Source organism: Echiichthys vipera (genome assembly GCF_963691815.1).
Source record: "Echiichthys vipera genome assembly, chromosome: 16".
Taxonomy (NCBI): domain Eukaryota; kingdom Metazoa; phylum Chordata; class Actinopteri; order Perciformes; family Trachinidae; genus Echiichthys; species Echiichthys vipera.
Genome location: NC_139841.1, coordinates 27244891 through 27264443, shown reverse-complemented (window position 1 = coordinate 27264443; position 19553 = coordinate 27244891). Strand labels below are relative to the sequence as shown.

The window sequence follows — 19553 nt, the reverse complement described above, 5'->3', positions numbered from 1 at the left end:
TCAACTTCTACATCCATTTGTTGAGTCCAACGAAGCGAGAGTAAAAAAGCTTTGACTTTAGGGGAAAGAGAACAAAACACACCCTGATGAGTGCAAACTGTATGTCATGATTCCACCGCGGCAGCCCTGAGTTTTCCTTGTGTGTGTGTTTGTGTCCCTGTCTGTGTTATTCCTCCTGTTTGTGCTGTGTGTGCATGTGGGCGTGGCTTCTGCTCCACAGGTGAGGCAGGTGAACTCACTCTACAATCAAGCCTCCCATAAAGCCACTGGTTCCTCTCCTGCTCATCGCCAGATCGTTCGTCGGTCTACGTGGTGGTTTGGATCCTGGCTTCTTTGTAGTTTGGCCCTGTGCTCTGTGTTTAGCTTGTGAAGCTAATCTCCTTGTGTTTTTGCTGCCTTGCTTCAGTTTACTGTGCTTTGCTGTGCAGTCCTGAGCGTTGCTTCCTCCCTGCCTGCCTGTGGACCTGCCTGTGGACCTGCTTATGGACCTCCCTGCCTGCGGACCTGCCTGTGGACCTGCCTGTGGACCTGCCTGCCTGTGGACCTGCCTGCCTGTGGACCTGCCTGTGGACCTGGCCGCCTGCTGCCAGCTCCCCGGAGCTCTCTCACTGCATCCCCATTCCCCTACAGCGGACCTCACATCACGCCACCTGCATCCACGCACTCCTCGGTGACTTCACCTACCACATCAGGATCCTGGGACCTCGCACCACCCCTCCACCTCGCACCTATGCTTGCACCCTTTTGAACATTAAAGATCGTTTGTTGCACTTTGAACCAGAGTCGAGTCGCGCATTTGGGTCCTGATCAAACACAAACCGTAACACTGTAACTTCTACTGAGTCTTTTTAAAAATATTAAAGCATAAATCACTTCAATTAGGCTCCTGCTGATTATGTTATGGATATAGCCCAAAATCACACCGTGTAAAGGGGCCTTCACTCCTGTGTCACCCTCTATTGCACAAGCAGAGTATCATGTAGACTTTGCAAACCTGTGAAGCTTCAACAATAACTTCGTCAATCAGAGTAACGTGTGCATGTGTGTGTTTGTCATTTTAACAACATGAACAATTTGCCTGAAGCCACAGTCCGTTAAGACTTGTCCGGAAGAGAGGTCACCGAGTTGGGACATTTTCAGCACAACCAAGATTACCGTAAACAGTGTGTTGAAATGTGTCGACAGCCAGAAGCACACTGAGCTATCTGGGTGAGAATCCGCGCATGCCAACACGCTGATTCATGGTCTCCGTGCGGCGTTCTGGGGCTGTGAGCTGCAGTCAAGAGCCGTGACTTCAACTCTACTCAGAGATGTTCAGGCTCATTCGTGTGCAGTGTTTTCACAACAACAAGTAGACTGGTTACATGAAGTAGAGCTGTGACGTAACACTGATGCTTTTAAGTGTGCTGTATTCAAGTATTACTTAAGTAAAAGTGTGTAAGTATCAATTTGTGGATGAATCTTCCTGCTGCATTATTGTGTTTGCTGCATTTTCCTGCTGTAGATGTTTAAAGTTGAGCTCATTTTAACTGCATAAATCCTGTCGGGTAGTTTAATCTTCATCAATGCATCATATTCTATGAGATCATCATGCGTTTGTAACGTGTGTTAATGTGTATTTTGCATTATAGCACTGTGGATGTGCTCATTTTAACTTGAGGCTGGATATGGTCAAAATCTATCCTGATAAAGATCATTTCAAATCTTGATAAAGATATGTTTCCTTATGTTTTCTTCAATAAATAAATAGTCCGTATGAAATAACCACAGGTAAAGCCTATTTTTGCATACTCCTGTGTGAATTTAATACGTTACAAATTAAAAAATAATGAGTGTTTTTGTCATTTTATTAAGAATTTAGTTGAAGATATAAACAAGAAATATTTCACAGCAGATTTTCTGAAAAAGAAATGTAATTAATGTGCTTTTTACCCATTTAGATGAAGTCATTGTGTTTCACGATTCCACTGAAAGACAGTATATGATCGTTCCTGTCTGTTATAGTGAAGGTTTTCGTCTCCACCGTACTCTACGGGGGAATTGTTGGGTCTCTGTAAATCATCAATAAGTCATAGAGTGTGGTCTTTACCTACTCTGTAAAGTGTCCTGAGATAACCTTTGTTATGATGTGGCACTTTAAATAAAAATGAATGAATTGAATTAATGAATTGTCGCCCAAACCTACTTTAACTCCTTTATATCCTTCATCAGTGCATCATATTCTATGAGATCATCATGTGTTTGTAGGGTGGCCGTCCTGTGAGAACCATGTCTCTCTAATCTTTATCTTAAAAGGAGAACAAAGGAACACTTTATCCTTCAGTTCATCACAAACATTCAACACATCTGGGGATACGTGGTTTTCACTGGACAGGAAGCAACTAAACTAAGGAGTAGAAAGTACAATATTTACCTCTGAGATGAAGTTTAAATGGAAATACTCAGTGACTGCATGTGTAAACGTACCTGTGTCAGCGCTCTCTCTCTGCTCTCTCTCTCCTCTCTCAGGGTCTGGATCTCTTTCTTTGCCTGCTCCACACTCTGCTCCACGTCTGACAGAAAACACAAGGACGACATCAACTCTAAGAATCGTCTTCACATCATTACATGACTTTCTAATGAGTGCACAGTCAGTGGAGATAACAATCGGATGTGTCGACCTTGCATGTTCTTCGCTGTCCTACTGTTCTCCTCCTCAGCTGTCTCGAGCTCTTGTCTCTGAAATGGAGAAAACAATCGGCGTGACTACGAGCTATTATCACTCACATTCTTGTACCTTGAGCTAATAATGACTGGCCCCAGAAAACATGCGAGTATGTGGATAAAGAGCTCTCTCTTAATGAGTCCGCTTTCACGATGCCCAGGAGCAAAACACCTCACATGGGGAAAAAAAAAGACAAATTAAGCAAAACTACAGTTAAGATCGGACCCTCACAGACGTGCACTTCATCACAAAAGTCACTTTTCAGACCTAAAATCATTTCTGTGACACTTCTGGAGCTGAAAGAAGGAGTGGCTTACTGGATAATCAACTATTTTGATACTGGATTTAAATAAACGATGCCAAAATTTGAGGACTAATTAGCTCTACACTTCAATTAAAGAACATTCAATAGATTATAACACTGTATGTTTTATGTCCATGTTTTCAGGATGAAACAACAGCAAACCTCTGCAGCAGCATGAGAAGAGTCCCTACACACACAACAAAGCACCAACAGCGTAGTTAGTGAACCCAGAGTTTATTAAAAGAGTGTTTGAAAGACTTACCTACTGGCCCCTGTACCAGCTCCTCTCATAGTAAAGTCAATTCAAGTGGATTACCAAAGTCAATCCCAAAGGAAGGAGCCCATTGGTGCTTTGTTTTGTGTGTAGGGACTCTTCTCATGCTGCTGCAGAGGTTTGCTGTTATTTTCAGCAGCATTAGTGGTTAAAAAAGACCTTTGAATGCCTTCACCGTGCTGCCCCGAGCTAATCACTGTTAGCCACGTCCGACTGTTTTGATGTAAGTGCAGTAAAAGATCATTGGATGATTTTGCGCCGTGATTGGTTTTGCTACTCAATGAAGTGTCAGACCACTTCTTCCATCGCTGATCATAAGCAATACTAATGTGACGTTTATGTGAAACCGGATAAGTGGGTTTCACAGCCATCTTTGGGCTTTAAAAGTCGGACTCAAGGTTGAATGTTAGGAACAAAAACAGCAGAAACAGAGATGTTGTCTTATTTGGGGTGATTCTGCACCAGAATAACACTCAAACTGCCAGCTGTTGACAGAAGACGTGTCCGTGCACATTTTCAAGTGGCACATAAAAAAGTGAAAAGAGTGAAGATTAAAAGAAAACTCTGAAAGTATGGGAGCTAGCTGATCATGTAGCAGATGATGTTTGGAGCGCACAGAGAGGGACTCTGGGAGCAGACAGGAACAGCAGATGGAGGTAAAGACACATGACTGTTTCACAGATTGTCTGCCTCTCGTGTTGTCGGGATACAGTGACAATTTCAGTGAGTATCTTATCGACTTCAGCTTTAATGGAGAAACTGACACCTTTTAAGACTAACAGGAGTAAAGTGGAAGAAAAATGTGGAAAATGAACATTATACAAGACTCAAATCAGCAGAGAGGCTGGTTTGAAGAGTTCACAGCAGGATTCCTGTCGTGACTTTTTAAACTTCACATCATCTCTCGACTCTTTTGTCTTCATTTGTGATTATGATGTACGGAGTTTTCCTCCTTTCTTACCAGGCTGGTTAGCTGCTGCTCCAGCGAGCTCTTATCTTGCTGCACAGACTGAAGCTCTTTCTGTTTGCTCTCCAAGTCGACACTCAGCTCACTGATCTGTTGTGGACACACGGTATAGAACATACGGTATATACGCATGTACACCTGAGGAGAGCCATAAATTATGCATCATCACAGCAGCTTTAACAAACCACACACATAGGGAACATATGCCTATTTACACTAGGGCGTAAATGGAGGGCTGTAAATAGAAATGACAGTTCTTCCAGTTTTACATCGTGCCATAAATGAAACGATAATGACAATGATGAATTATCCATTTTATAAGCAGAGAGTATCGTGTAGCTGCTGCTCAGGCTCTGACGCTGACGTCTTTCCACAAACCCTTTTCTCCTGAGACTGTGCCTGGGCCTTGAGGCTGCTGATCTGTTGCTGGGACAGAGACGCGGCGTCCTCCTTCTGCTGGGACGCCCGCAGCCTGAGCTGGAGGTCTGCCACCTCCCTCTCCAGCTCCATGATCCTGGAGCGCTCAGACACCGTGGCCACCTGCAGCGGAGAATGTAGAAAAAGGAGACATGAGGGTACAGAGACAGAAGAGCTGATCTGGGACTCAACTGCATCGAATTAACTTAAAATTAGTAAAGTTTAAGGCACTGAGATGTATTTTTGATCCACCATAAACATCATAAGGCTGAAACTAATAATTATTTTCATTATAGTTTATTTTTGTCTGTAAAGCTTTAGAAAATACGTGAAAAGTGACGTCTACATGTTCGTTTTGTCTGAACAAATCAAAAGATATAAAATCTACTATTACATAACAAAGGAAAAGCAGCAAATCCTCAAATTAATAAAGCTAACAGGGCATTTTTGGGGTATTTTAGCTTCAGTAAAATAAAAGACTTTAAAGAGTAATGAATTATCTCATTACCTCATATTATTATCTTAATTATTTTCATATTATCTGCTTTTATTTGTCCTTATCCGGAGTGACGGCTGGAAAGGAGAGAGGGTTTACGGATTGTTAAGTCAAATTTGTGATATTTTGCTCTAGATAAAATGGACTTGACCACGTTACTGAAGTAATTATGCAGTTACCTAGTTATTCCTAATCAAAGTCAAAATTATATCATTAACCTTTAATTATACATGTTAACATGACAAAGAATTTAAGTGTTTACTTGTCAAACATCTGAATGTCACAGATAAAGTTTGGATGTTTGATTAAAGGAGTTTCCTACTTTTTTATATTAGAATAAAACTGTTTATTTATGACTTGTGAATAGTGTAATATCATAAACGACAAACACCATTAAATCTGGACGGTTCAGTCTTATTCAGAACGGACCGGCGTCTCAGAGGGTATAGCTTTAGAAGTTTGACATTCAAACATTTCTTGTGGAATTTAAACAAATCAAGGTTGTCCTTTAGACCTCATATGTAAACCAAAATAAACCTCAAACTCCACAGAAGGACCGAAGTTTCCACCACCAGCAGAGAATCTGGTGCACGCCTGGATTCACCGTTTGAATCCAGGAGACAGAAAAAGGTCCAAGCTTGGACTTTTTGGTTAAAGGAATAAAAAACAGCAGTTCTGCATTTTTCTTACTGTCGATAAATCCCACGAAAAGACCAAAAACAAGAATGGATGTCAATGGGACTTTCCTGGTTAAATAAAGTTTAAATTAAAAGAATTTAAAAAAACAATTTCCTCAAATACAAGGACCCAACACGGCAGAGTTTGAGATCGGGATCAAGGTTAACTACTGTAATCGCCACAGCCAGAACAATATACCGGTCAAAGATGATAAAAATGATACTTGGAGTGATTTTTTTATAGATGTTTTTATTTATTTATTAAAATGTTCAGTAACTGATTGATACTGAACATGATGTTTGTTAAGCTATTTATATTTATTTTTTAATTTCCTCAGGGTTCATTTAGAATTGGTTGACAATGCAATACATTGAAAAATGTTAGGTATTAAATATTCTTATAATAATATATCATAATGTCAAGTTATTTGTTCAGGAAAGCAGCTTTCTGGGCACTTTTGCAGATCCAGATCTGTACTAAAAATTCACACAGAAAAGGTCTATTTTTATTCCAGTTAAAAAAAAATAGTTTTTAATAAAGTTAATAGTTATTATAGTTTTTAAAATCCCATATCGCTCTGGCTGTAACTACAACACCGAGATATTTTACAGTGAAAACTAACAGACGTGCGTGTGAAACGATGATGCAACTGCAGGAGGAGCGAAGACTTATTTTTTTTTACTAAAGTTGAGTATTACATTTTTTTTTACTTTCTATTCTCGTACAAAATATACAAGTTCAAACATTTGATGTCTATTTTCCAAAGAGGTCAAATCCTTTAGTTTCCCCTCTTCACATTCACACACATTAAAGGATTTAAAGGACGTGTGGAAACCATGTGTGGTTTTATTTTGACCCCGTCCCGCTGCCCAAAAAACTCACTAGACTAGAGCACCAAATGTGGATTAATCCGCCGCTGATAATAATCCCCAACAAATGCACGATTTTCCACTGTGCTAAAAACTACAGTGACCAGCTGCTGAAACGATATATTTGTGAGTTTGTTTGTTTTATTTGCGTCTTCAGTAGAAACCAGTGGCTCTGGGGATGACACCAGACGGTGTAGAGGAGTTGGAAAGTGATTGGTTGGTTTTGGTCTTTTTATGAGATTTGTTGAAGAAGAAAAATGACGGCTGAAAAGCACAGGCATTCATCTTTGTTTTGTTTTTTTTTAACCTTCATGCACACATGCATAATTTCCAGTGCGATAGACCTGGTTATCAGAAAAGCTCAAGCCAAACGAGAGGTTAATGTCACCATGTCAGCGATTATAGTGGCCACGAAGCAAACAACGTGATAAATCTGACAATTTGCATCGTGTTTGCACGCTGTGGTTCCTTCAGTATATTCGGCGTCATCGTTATTAAACCCAGTAGGCGAAAAGCACATTACTCAGTCCTGCTGGGGGACTGGGACTGCCAGCATTACCCTAGTGTCCTCTAAATCCCTCTGGAGTTTCTCAGCTTTGGTCTTTTCAAAGAGCAGGCTCTGCTCAAGCTCCTTTATGTGGGCATGCTCCAGTCGGGTCTGCGTCTGTTAGTAAGAGAGAGCAGGAAGAGAAGGAGAACAAACACCAATGCAACACTGACATGCCAGCTTCGTGTGCCACGGACAGAAGTGAGACAAGACTTTAGAAGAAAAAGGCCAGTAAGTAAGAAAGCACTGATGGTTTTCTAGCATTTCACTCGGTTGCGAACAAAGGAAAAGATTGTTATTCGCTCATTCTGCAGTGAGGAATATCAGCAGTTATGTATTTCAATCATCTCATTCGGACTCTCAGATTGCTCACTTTTACTTATCCCCTAGTTCCAGTACTTGGAGACTAACTCAGGCAGTCATTTCCTCTGAAGAGTGAAGAAGATGCAGGCAAGAGAGGAAGATGAAAGCATGTGAAGAAGACTGAATGGCAAGGCGAGACAAAAACAGCTTTCAAGATGCAAGCACGTGGATGAAAGGATGACGAGAGGATGGTCATGTAAGTGCTGCAGAGGGGTGAAAATATCTCAGAGGCAGGGTGAGTGAATTAAGCATGAATGAATACATTAAAGGAGCAGGAAGAAAGACTTGAATGGAGGATTCAAAGAGTGCATGAAAAGGAAAAACCTGAGACAGAATGAGTGATTGAATCATCAGTTCTTACTTTTTAGAGGAAAACGCAAAGCTCGCTTAGCAAAATATGAACAGAGCACGTAAAAACTAGAGAGATCGAACTCAGGTGTTCATTAGAAGCTTGTATACAGACGTGCTTAAGGCTGACAAGTGGAAGTGATCGAGTAAAATAAGTAAGTCAATAACACACACGTGAATTTCAGAGATAAATTCAGCCTGACAAGCGGGAGATTTAAAGCTGGAGTGAGTTAGAGGATATGTTTAATTGAGAACCAGATCGTATAAACGCAAGTTACCTCCAGGTCTCCTCTGGTGATGCAGGCCTCTTCCACACTAAACTGCAGGTCCTCCACTTTTCTGTCAAACGGGGACAACCATTAAAACATTAGTCGGACTATTTCAGGTTTGGAGAATGGTTTCAGCCCCTGGTCACGTAGAGTCAGACTCACCTCTTCTCCTCCTCCAGCTGGTTGAGCAGCTCCACTTTGTCTCGATCTGCTGCCTCCACCAGTGAACGCAGCTGATCCAACTTTGCCTCCATCTCCACAGCGTACTATAAACACACAGAATGAAGAACACTCAGCCAGGACTCGGGGAATGCACAGTTGCACGCCAAAAGCAGGTCTCACCTTGTAAATAGGTGAATGCTGATTAAAGTGTAAAGCCCTTTGAGCGGTCGCTAAGGCCCGGTTGAGACGGAGACGATCTAGAAAGAAAACGCCAAAGTGGTGTTGCGTTCTCACTTTTTATTCCTGGTTTAGACGAGCGTCTTTGGGAGGATATCTGCGTGCATACGGTGACGCAAAAGTGTGTGAAATTCGATGTAGTGTGCACGCCAGGCTTCCTTCCCCTTCTCTCCCTAACAGCGGAGAAGCAGGACGCCGTACAGTGTGACAGGGATCTGCTGCACGGTCTGCAGCCTCCCACCCAGGACACTTGAATGTCCGATTGATGGGAACAGTCCCACATGTTTGTTGTTGTCTGTCTGGATGGATGTTACATAAACGCGTACTCAACGTGAGCCGGCGTGAGCAGATCCGAGCACACTTTTACGTTTTTAACTCTTTAGACGGAAACACAACCGTGGAGCGTTATTAAGATTTCCACTCTGAAGGGTGGTTTCACTTTTTTGCGTTTTTAAGCCTCAAAAACGCCGTTGCCGTCTAAGCGAAAGGCACATATGCTAAAAATAATTTGTCGTTTTCACCCGCGAGCATTGTTGTGTAAACAGGCCCTAAGAGTGTAGTGGTTAGCACCGTTGCATCACAGCAAAAGGGGGCCTGGTTCTAATCCCGGCTGGGGCCCTTCTGTGTGTCTGCTCGGGTTCTCCAGCTTCCTCCCACAGTCCAAAGACATGCACGTGTTAGGGTAAGTGATGACTCTAAAGGTGTGAATGTGAGTGTGGATGGTTGTCTGTCTCTGTTTGTGTGGTTTGGGTGTTCCCCCGCCTCACGCCCAGTGTTAGCTGGGATCGAGTCCAGCCCTCGCGACAGGGGACAAACAGTTGAAGATGACGGACGGATGGATGAATAAATAAAGTATATTTACTGCTGAATTGTCGTTATGAGTATTATTTGCTTGTGTTCTTGTTTGACTGCAGTTAACACACGTGTGCACGTATCTGACCTGATCCCGTCCTTTTCTCATCTGAACCATCTCCTGCTGCACCTCTCCTGCGTGGTTCGTAGCCTTCGCCATCTCACATCTCTCCAGGTCTCTCTCCACCAGCAGCTGCTCGATGTGCTGCTGCTTCTCCTTCAGAGCCTCCTGCAGCGCCGTGGTGCCAGAGATCTTACGGGCATACCGAGCAGATGTCTCTGTCAGCTGCAAGGACAAAGCGACAGACACATTCACGTTTCTGATACTGTTTTGCAGAACAAACAACAGCTAGTGTTTAAACTGTGTCAGAGGTCTGGGGTGTAGTGTGGTCTGGGGAAGATTGTTGCATGAGCGTTAAGCATAAACAAGTCGTACCAGTCCTGCTCGGCTGGGTTTGCCGCTGATGGAGGAGGTGGCGGAGCTGAGTGAGCTGATGGAGGACGCACTCGGGCTCCTCTTGAGGGTGGACTTCCTCCGTGAGCTCTTAGCCTTGGTCGGTGTGGTGCACGGGAAGCCGATACGTGTCACCTTATGGGCCGGAGCAAACAGGCCGTACCTTGGCATGCACTGAAAGTATCTGAGAGAAAAAACAGAACCTGAACCGTCAGCAATGACAGGTGGTTTAGGAACATTTTTTTTACAGGCTGCTGAATTATCGTGTGTGGTCTTCACCTGGTCCCTGCTACGGCTCCATCGTTCTTGCCAAGTGGTTCATCTAGTTCCACTCCGCACCACTCTCCTTTGGCAAAGTCGGCCTCTCCCAGAAACCTCACTACCCCCGCCTTGTTACCACCAACCTACACACAAAACAGAATCTAAATACACCAGTAAAAGAAACTGTTGTTGAATTCCAGTTACACACAGTTATGATACAAAATATCCATGGAAGTTGACATGTTGCTTTAGATACGGGGAAGACTGAAGAGCCCCCTTATACGACTTACAGACAATGCTGATGTTTTAGTCTACTGATGTCCGACAGAAAGACTTCAAGTCAATTTCTTCTTTTTACTCTTTGGTGATATATTTGTGGGCGAAACTTTGCCGAAAATGGAGCAGAACAGGAAACTTTATCCACCAAAGGATTATGTTAATGATCAAATCTGACAAACATGCACGCAGTCATGAACAGGTGTTGAAATCAGCAAGTTTGTGCAGTTAAGACTTTGCAGAATCTGACTTGGAAATTGCACTTGTTTTATGATAAGAAAAGAATAAAATGACTGTAGGATCATCGACTGTAGTACATTACCAGCACACGGTCCCCGAGCCTCAGCTCCCTCCTCTTCTTCATGGATTCGGTGTCGGAGACGTTAGACACTGACTCGCTGGATGTGAGCATCCGGTTAAGTGCAGCACTTGTCTTTATGCCGGTGCCCTGAGCTGAACAAAGAAAAGAGCCCTTAAAGTGTAATTCCAGCGTAAAATCATCCAATGGTCTTTTTCGGCATTAAAAGGTCTTTTTTAACCACTAATACAGCAAACCTCTGCGGTAGAATGAGAAGAATCCCTACACACAAAACAAAGCAGCAACAGCGTAGTTAGTGAAGCCAGAGTTTATTAAAGAGTGTTTTAAAGACTTACCTACTGGCCCCTGTACCAGCTCCTCTCATAGTAAAGTCCATTACAGTGGATTACCAAAGTCAATCCCAAAGGAAGGAGCCCATTGCTGCTTTGTTGTGTGTGTAGGGACTCTTCTCATGCTGCTGCAGAGGTTTGCTGTTATTTTCAGCAGTATTAGTGGTTAAAAAAGACCTTTGAATGCCTTCACCGTACTGCCCCGAGCTAGCCACTGTTAGCCACGTCCGCCTGTTTTGATGTAAGTGCATTAAAAGACGATCGGATGATTTTGCGCCATGATTACACTTTAACTTTACTAAAAAACAGTAAATATCAAAGATTACACTGATAAAAACTTGGATGTTACCAGTTGAGGTAGTGCCGGCAGGTGCAGGTTCACTTGTTGAGGAGGCTCCTGGTGCCGGACTGGCCTGTCCCCCGTTTGCCTCCTTCTCTGGCAGTGCAGTCTTGGATAGCTTTGAGGGCCGCGTGAATATCCCTTTCCCATCCTCACACTGGAAGTACCGGACCCCTGCCACAGACCCGTCGTTCTTCCCGATAGGCTCATCCAGCACGATCCCCGCCCACTGCCCGGGAGCAAACTGCGTGCCCCCGATGAACTGCACGTAGCCGGGCTTGTTGCCGTTGACCCAGACCCTCTCTCCGACCTGGAAGTCCGCACTTCCATCCTGGGTCGGCGAGGTCACACCACCGGGGGGCTTCTCTGGAGAAACTGTCTTTGGAGCACCTGCAGACACAATTATGCTTTACTAACCTGCAGTCACTGCTCTTTACCGTCACATCTGACATCAGGCCTAATACTAAACAAATACCACAGCTTTAATGGACTCTAGTCTACAGAACATCAGAAAATAGCAAAGAAGTCCCATCACAGGTTTACAGTGCGCATGTTCAGTCTGACCAACAGTCCAAAACCAAGCCCCGACCACAGCAACTTCCTGTTTGATCCAATCAGGAAGTGCCAAAAGCGTCAGTTCTCTGAGTGTCCACTAGGGGCAGGTTTCATAACAGAGCAGTTTCTCATTGACTCCCATGTTAAATCCGGCTGTGCAGTCTGACGTAACACCCTTTCAAAATAAGATTTCTGTGTCCAAACGCTCCGTTGAAACAAAACAGACGAACGTGTGAACAATTACGATCACCTCTTTCGTCAGTTAGACGTCTTTTTCAACGGTAAGAAAGATTTAAAATGAGAATTATGTTGTTTTTCCGTTCAAACAACGGGAACACGGCACTGCTGTGTTGGAGAAATACGAGTCTCGAACCCGGAAATCATATTTTGAAAGGGTGTTACGTCACGATTTAACAGTCGGATTTAACATGGAACTGCAGTTCTCTGAGTGTCCACTAGGGGCAGGTTCCATAACAGAGCAGTTTCTCATTGAGCCCCATGTTAAACAGGCCGTTTACACAGCATCATTAAACCTGTTTAAGGACAAAAGAACATTCTAGTCTGTGTGTTTAGATCAAATCTCCATGACAACACTGAGGGGACTGAATTTTTTTTGTACCAGGCTAGTTTTTATTTTATTGGAGGTTAAAGTTTATGAATAATTAGGGGCGTGGCCTCTTGAGTGACAGCTAGCCTCTGGCCCTCACTTCTCCTCGGAGGTAAACGTCAGCCAGATGGATGTATGCCCCTCCCCCCAACGTCACATACATGCCCTTTTGGGTCAGAGGAAATGAGGCGGAGTCAAAGTCTGACAAGATGGAGACTCCTGTAGGCGAGGACGACTGGATCAAGTTGAGAGAACGGACCTCGACGGAGACACTACGTCCTTTTTTATACAGTCTGTGTCCAAAACCCAAAGACATTCAGTTTACAATCATAGAAGATTAAAAAAAAAAAAACAGTCAATATTTGAAGATATTTGAGAAGCTGCGAGCAATGAATTTTTGACTGATTATCAAAATAGTTCAATAGATAATTTCGTAAGAGAATAAAGTGAATTTGGTTGTTTCAGTCATTAGAAAAATGTCTCTGTTTGATGGTTTATACAAACATTTAACACTATTGATCATTCAGACAAAACTGCTGTAGAAAAGCAGTTTGACAAGTATCAAAAATGAAAAATACGGTTTAAATTCTACTTAAATACTTAAGAAGCAATGAGAAACGATATCCAGCTCAAACTTTCAGTACACAGATTCTGGTGAACTATGATAGTTTAACAGTCATCCTTTTTAATCTCCATAAAATACTCTTTTAATCCCTTAAAGCAGAGATAAATGTTGTTTCCCCCGTCACATGGAGGTTGGAGGATAGGGTCCATGATGTCCACAAGGGCTCTGTAAACACACTGACACCCTGCTGTGGTTTAAAGCCGCACAAATAGTTATTCAGTGCAAACAACATAACATACGTGGTTGAAAGCAAAAGTAATTTCAATCATTTCCCACCGGAGGATGGAGACGTCTTTGGTGGCACCCCAGATGGACGGACTATTTTGCTGGGGGGTTTGAGCCCGCTGACCTTGCCCGATGTACTCATGACTCCTTGTTGGTCCAGGAGCAGGGTCAGGTCGGGTCAGGTCGGGCCTGATCACGGCGGGGGAATAGGCCTTCCCCACCACCCCATAAAGTCCCAATGTGATGGAAGGGAACTGGACAACAACACAAACAAACGTCTCTTGAATCCAGTGAAAAATAAAACAACATTTTGATGGAAAAGTGCACAAACATTAGTGATTAATGTCAATAGCTGGTCCGGTTATGAGATGCAATGAGCTTCCAGGAGCGGACTACGGCTTTGAAAACAGAGACCATTTCAGATTTCTACGGCTGCGGGACTATTTTATAAAGGATATACAAACCGTAAAGAACCTGAATAGTGTACTTGAACCCAACTGAAGCAGCTTTAGTACTGTACGGAAACTTCAGAGACTCAGAAGATGTAAGAATAGATAGATAGATAGATAACTTTATTCATCCCTGAGGGGAAATTAGGTCATCGTAGCAGCGGTACAAAGCAATCAGAAATACTATAAATAAGATAAAATATAGAATACAATAAATAAATAATAAAATAAATATGAACAACAATAAAATAAAAGTACAGTACAGTATCGCAGATATGAATGAGAATGAATTAAAGATCAGCATTACTGTAGTTTAAAAAGTAAACAAACAGGCTCCCCAGCATTTGGTTGGTTTGGTTTAATAAATAAATAAATCATAAAAAATATAGTATTCAAAAACAAGCCTTATGATACATGAGGAATATTAGTCTTTATGTTGCACAAGTGGTTTTACATAATTCAATGAAATGGTTTAAATGCAAAATAGTTTTTTACTCTGAATATATTGACAGAATGCATTTGAAAATATATTACACCTGAAGAACTAGTCATTAAAACCCTTTGTATGTTTGAAAAGGAGTAGGAAATATATATAAAGATATAATATATAATAAATGTTGAACATTAAACTGACTTATTACTGGTGCCAGACCAAAACAACGAGCCCCCCTTAGAGCTGTCAAACCCCATCCATCTCAGCACTATTATATTTTATATTTAACTTTAACACAACCACATGTAAACTTATTTAAAATGTATTAAAAACAATCCGTGCTGATGCACTGTTTACACGCCCACAACATGAGCAGTAATAAGTCAGTTTGATATTCAACAATCATTTTATATTCAGAATAAAAACTATTATGCGTTTAAAACATTTCATTGAACTATGTCATAACACTTGTGCAACGTAAAGACTAATATTCCTCATGTATCACAGGGTTTGATGTGAATAATGTTTTCTGAAAACTTTAATCCGTTAAGCTTCCTTATCCTTTGACCTGGAGATGTCAAACCACTTGTGCAACATAAATACTAATATTCCTCATGTATCGCAGGGTTTGTTAATTATAATAATTAATAAATAATTAGGTTTTTTGATTTTTCAGGATTTTATCTTTACAAAACTTAAATCTACGTTGCACAAATGGTTTGACATCTCCAGGTCCAAAGATAATGAAGCATAATAGATTTAAGTTTTCCAATAAATCATAATAAATCATAAAAAGTGTATTATTCAAAAACAACCCTTGTGATACATGAGGAATATTATATTATTATAAGTATTTACGTTGCACAAGTGGTTTGACATCTCCTGGTCCAAAGATAAGGAAGCATAATATAATATTTCGAACTGCTATTTGCACTTCACTGCACTACCTCACTTTAATGAACAATACCGGTCTACCTCAATTCAACAAATGTCATTGCACTGTTACTGTCTATTTATTATTATTATCTATTCACTTTACAATCCACTGCCACTTTACATTTTTTTACTCTTTGTATATTTTTACTCTTTGTATTTTTTTTAGTATTTTTATTATGTTGTATGTATATGCCGATTGCACTGGGTCTGAGAGGACTGTAATTTCATTTTTTGCATTTTGTATGTCATGCATATTGCAATTTTTGACAATAAAACTGACTTGACTTGACTTAATATAATAATATTATTCAAAAACAACCCTTGTGATACATGAGGAATATTAGTATTTACGTTGCACACGTGTTTTGATATAATTCACTAAAATGTTTTAAATGCAAAATAGTTTTTTACTCTGAATATAATATGAAAGTGAATATCAAACTGACTTATTACTGGTGCCAGAGCAAAACAACGAGCCCTCCTTAGAGCTGTCAGACCCCATCCACCTCAGCACTATTATATTTTATATTTAACTTTAACACAACCACATATAAACTTATTTAAAATGTATTAAAAACAATCCGTGCTGATGCACTGTTTACACGCCCAAAGGATGATGACACCGGCCCGCGTTGTTTGTGTCTGGGATGAGCTCATCCTACTTGGTAATAACTTAGAGGTGTGGACTTTTATTTCTAAACATAAAACGCATTTAATTTAATTTAATTTAATTAAAAAATGTCATGTTATTTTACCCTAACACGTCCTCGGACTGACGGAGAGTCTCGGTGCTTTTCGTTGATGTCATATTTTGTGTCACCAACGGCTCCAACTGCCAAAGCTAGCTAGCTTTTCACATTAGCATAAAAGCATAAACTAGTGGGCTAACGTAAAAAGTAGCGGCTAAAATTGTTGATATTGAGGTGGTAAAAGCAGACAGGTGTTTGGAGAGTTCCCGTGGGCGCTTACTTGGTGTCTGTCGGTGAATTGAGTCCCAGTACAGGGTGCCGTGGGTGGGTGCTGCGTATCTCTGAACACCGTTACATGGTTTTCCAGCTCCAGCGCTGACGTCACCCTGGGAACTGCTGCTGCGTTCACGGACCCGACCGTGAACTCGGACATCAGAGTGACGAGGCAAGTTTGTTTTTTTTAATAGCACAATTCAACAACAAATGTAATTTAAACTGCTTTATATTAAACATTTAAAGCCTTGGAAAGAAACGCAAGTAAAATGGCATTTGAAAACACATATACAAAGACATTCAAGTACAATTATTACAATTTTAAAGGAAAGTTTCGGAAAAAAAGATCATTAAAAGCATTAATTGTCAATGAAGTATCATTTCAAGATATGTAATGGAAGATAAAGTGCAGTAAAAGCAGTTTAATTAATTATTTTGTTTACTGGAAAGCAGCGGCAAACAGAAAAGTCTTCAATCTAGATTTCAAAGAATTACGAGTTGCAGCAGATCTTCAGTTTTCTGGGAGTTTGTTCCAGATATGTGGAGCGTAAACACTGAACGCTGCCTCTCCATGTTTAGTCCTGACTCTGGGGACACAGAGCAGACCTGTCCCATGTTTAGTCCTGACTCTGGGGACACAGAGCAGACCTGTCCCATGTTAAGTCCTGACTCTGGGGACACAGAGCAGACCTGTCCCATGTTTAGTCCTGACTCTGGGGACACAGAGCAGACCTGTCCCATGTTTAGTCCTGACTCTGGGGACACGGAGCAGACCTGTCCCATGTTTAGTCCTGACTCTGGGGACACGGAGCAGACCTGTCCCATGTTTAGTCCTGACTCTGGGGACACAGAGCAGACCTGTCCCATGTTTAGTCCTGACTCTGGGGACACAGAGCAGACCCGTCCCATGTTTAGTCCTGACTCTGGGGACACAGAGCAGACCCGTCCCATGTTTAGTCCTGACTCTGGGGACACAGAGCAGACCCGTCCCATGTTTAGTCCTGACTCTGGGGACACAGAGCAGACCTGTCCTAAGTATCTGGATTAACTGCAGCTGTCTGATGGACTTTTTAGGGACACCTGTAAAGACACTGTTACAGTATTCAAGATAAATGCATGGACAAGGTTTTCCAAATCCTGCTGAGACAAAAGACACTTTATATATATTTATTAAAATACGATTTCTCGACTCGGAAAAGACACAAACACAATCTGACAGTAAAATGTGATTTATCTTCACTATTCTAATGCTTTAATTTATTTATCGGAGACAAAATGTGACAGGATACAACTGGAAATGTGCTTAAATATCTGCACACAGAAGACAAAAGACAGATAATGCTAAATAAATAATATTAATGATGATAAACACACTGCTTTTACATTATTGGTTGTGTTTTTATTGACAGTTAAACAGCAGCACTATGGAGAGGAAGCCCTTTTCTACCCATTTAATGAAAAACGCATTCAAGTTCATCATTAAAATAAGAAACTTTCTCAAAATAACGTGCAACCGTCTCTAGATAGGTGATCATTTCTCATTATTTTGACATTTTTCCACCTCACATTTGACAGAAATGTGCTTCCATACAGTGATCCAGACTTCCCTCTGGCTGTTAAACTGATTTTTACTGTAAATATTATTTTATCGCATGCTAGAAAATCAATGTTTACGTTCACAGTGGATGTGAAAGTATTATATGATCTACCAAGCCAAGAAAAAGCAGATATACACACGACATAATTGATAGATATTGTCACCTTTAAAAGCATTTGCAGTGCACATTTGACTTGGTCACTTACATTTAAAGTCTTTTTTTCATTGTTAATGGCTCATAATTACTCTAATTACACACACTCAAGAGTTAATTATATGAAAGTACACAGATCTAAGCTGCTAATTATTATTTTAAGTGGGTCATTTTGTTGTTCACGACATCAGCAAAACTATATTCTGCACTTTATCGCCCTTATAAACTCACACAATAGCAATTATATCAGTAATCAGGCCTTTAACTTGCATTGTGCACTCGAGAGAATCCCTTCAGTGTTAGCAGCTTTACACCCTTCTACACTCGATGGTGGCAACGCCATCCTCGGTTGACTCCATCTGCTCCGCGTTGTCCTTCCTTCTCAGCAGTTTATTCAGGAGCTTGTCGAAGGTGCCACTGAAGGCGGGGCTCGAGAAATAATACACAACTGGGTTGAGGACGCTGTTGAAGTAGGTGAAACACACCGACGTGTAGAACGCCAAGTTGGCCTTTTGGAAGTATTTGCATTCATCGTACCATACCTTGAGGATCCAGACAGCAATGCGTGAGACAGTGCTGGGAAAGAAGCAGACGATGAAAATCAAAGCCACAGCCAGGACGAACTGAACGGCCCGTTTGATCTTCCCCTGCTTGTCGATGGTTCTGGCTCTCAGCTGCCACGTTATTCTGATGGTGCAGAAAGCCACGATCGTGGTGGGGAGGAAGAACTGGGTGACGTAGAAAGTGTTGTGCCAGGTGGAGAGGGGACTGAAGCCCATGCAGATGTTGAAGCTCTCACATTGCGTGCGGTTGCTGTTGTAGAAGAAGTGCTCGTTGGCGAGAAGATACCCCGTGGCGAGAAAAATCAGACCCCAGAGACCGAGGGAGACCCAGAGAGCGTAGCCCAGGCCCATTCGGTTGATCCGGTTCAGCGGGTGGACGATCTTGAAGTAACGGTCGACAGCCACGGCCGTGAGGAAGAAGATCCCTGCGGCGCGGTTGGCTGCCAGCAGAAAGAGCAGGATACGACACAGGGCATCGCCGTAAAGCCAGTTCTTCCCGCGCCGGTAGTAGTCGGCCCTGAAGGGGAGGCAGAACAGCACGATGGAGTCGGCAACAGCCAGGTGAGTCAGGTACACGGAGTTGGGCTTCCACGTGTCCATGTGAAAGATGAACATCCACAGGGCGACAACGTTGCCCATCAGTCCGAACATGAACTCCAAGATCAGTATCGGAGGCAAAACCTGGTCCAGGATGGAGGACTCGAAGGCGCAGCACACGTCCGCAGGAGTGACGTTCATCGTTGTGGAGCGCACAACACCGACCTGCTGCTCTATACGGTGTCCAGATAAGATATGCCGCACCAGGTGACTCCTTTGGCAGGGAAGTTTGTTTGCGCTCATGCAAACGAATCTAAGATAAACATGCTAATTCACAAGTGGAGCAAACATCTGTGCACTATGCGTTATCTGTGGGGAAGTGGGATTGACCCAGAGGAGCATGGAAACATCGGTAAATGTTATCTGTCTGGGGAGTGTGGCTTC

General features: G+C 42.1%; 2 protein-coding genes across 2 annotated transcripts in view; both read right to left on the bottom strand.

The window, feature by feature from the left end:
• Positions 1-16337, bottom strand: part of clip1b (CAP-GLY domain containing linker protein 1b) — a 33925-nt gene extending 17588 nt beyond the window's left edge. The window contains exons 1-13 of the mRNA XM_083929326.1: positions 16266-16337; positions 13530-13732; positions 11476-11856; positions 10801-10931; positions 10221-10345; positions 9924-10125; positions 9576-9773; positions 8399-8502; positions 8246-8306; positions 4628-4789; positions 4244-4339; positions 2661-2718; positions 2467-2552 (exon numbers count right to left, since the gene is read on the bottom strand). Of these exons, the coding sequence (XP_083785452.1) occupies positions 2467-2552; positions 2661-2718; positions 4244-4339; positions 4628-4789; positions 8246-8306; positions 8399-8502; positions 9576-9773; positions 9924-10125; positions 10221-10345; positions 10801-10931; positions 11476-11856; positions 13530-13620 (1695 nt within the window). The 5' untranslated portion in view covers positions 13621-13732; positions 16266-16337. The remainder of the gene's footprint in view (positions 1-2466; positions 2553-2660; positions 2719-4243; positions 4340-4627; positions 4790-8245; positions 8307-8398; positions 8503-9575; positions 9774-9923; positions 10126-10220; positions 10346-10800; positions 10932-11475; positions 11857-13529; positions 13733-16265) is intronic.
• A 1980-nt stretch (positions 16338-18317) lies between these two features.
• Positions 18318-19310, bottom strand: LOC310958552 (hydroxycarboxylic acid receptor 3-like; the record flags this gene model as incomplete). Its single annotated transcript, XM_083929529.1, has 1 exon — positions 18318-19310. One exon carries the CDS (start codon positions 19308-19310, stop codon positions 18318-18320), a length of 993 nt encoding a protein of 330 aa, XP_083785655.1.
• Positions 19311-19553: the final 243 nt, after the last annotated feature.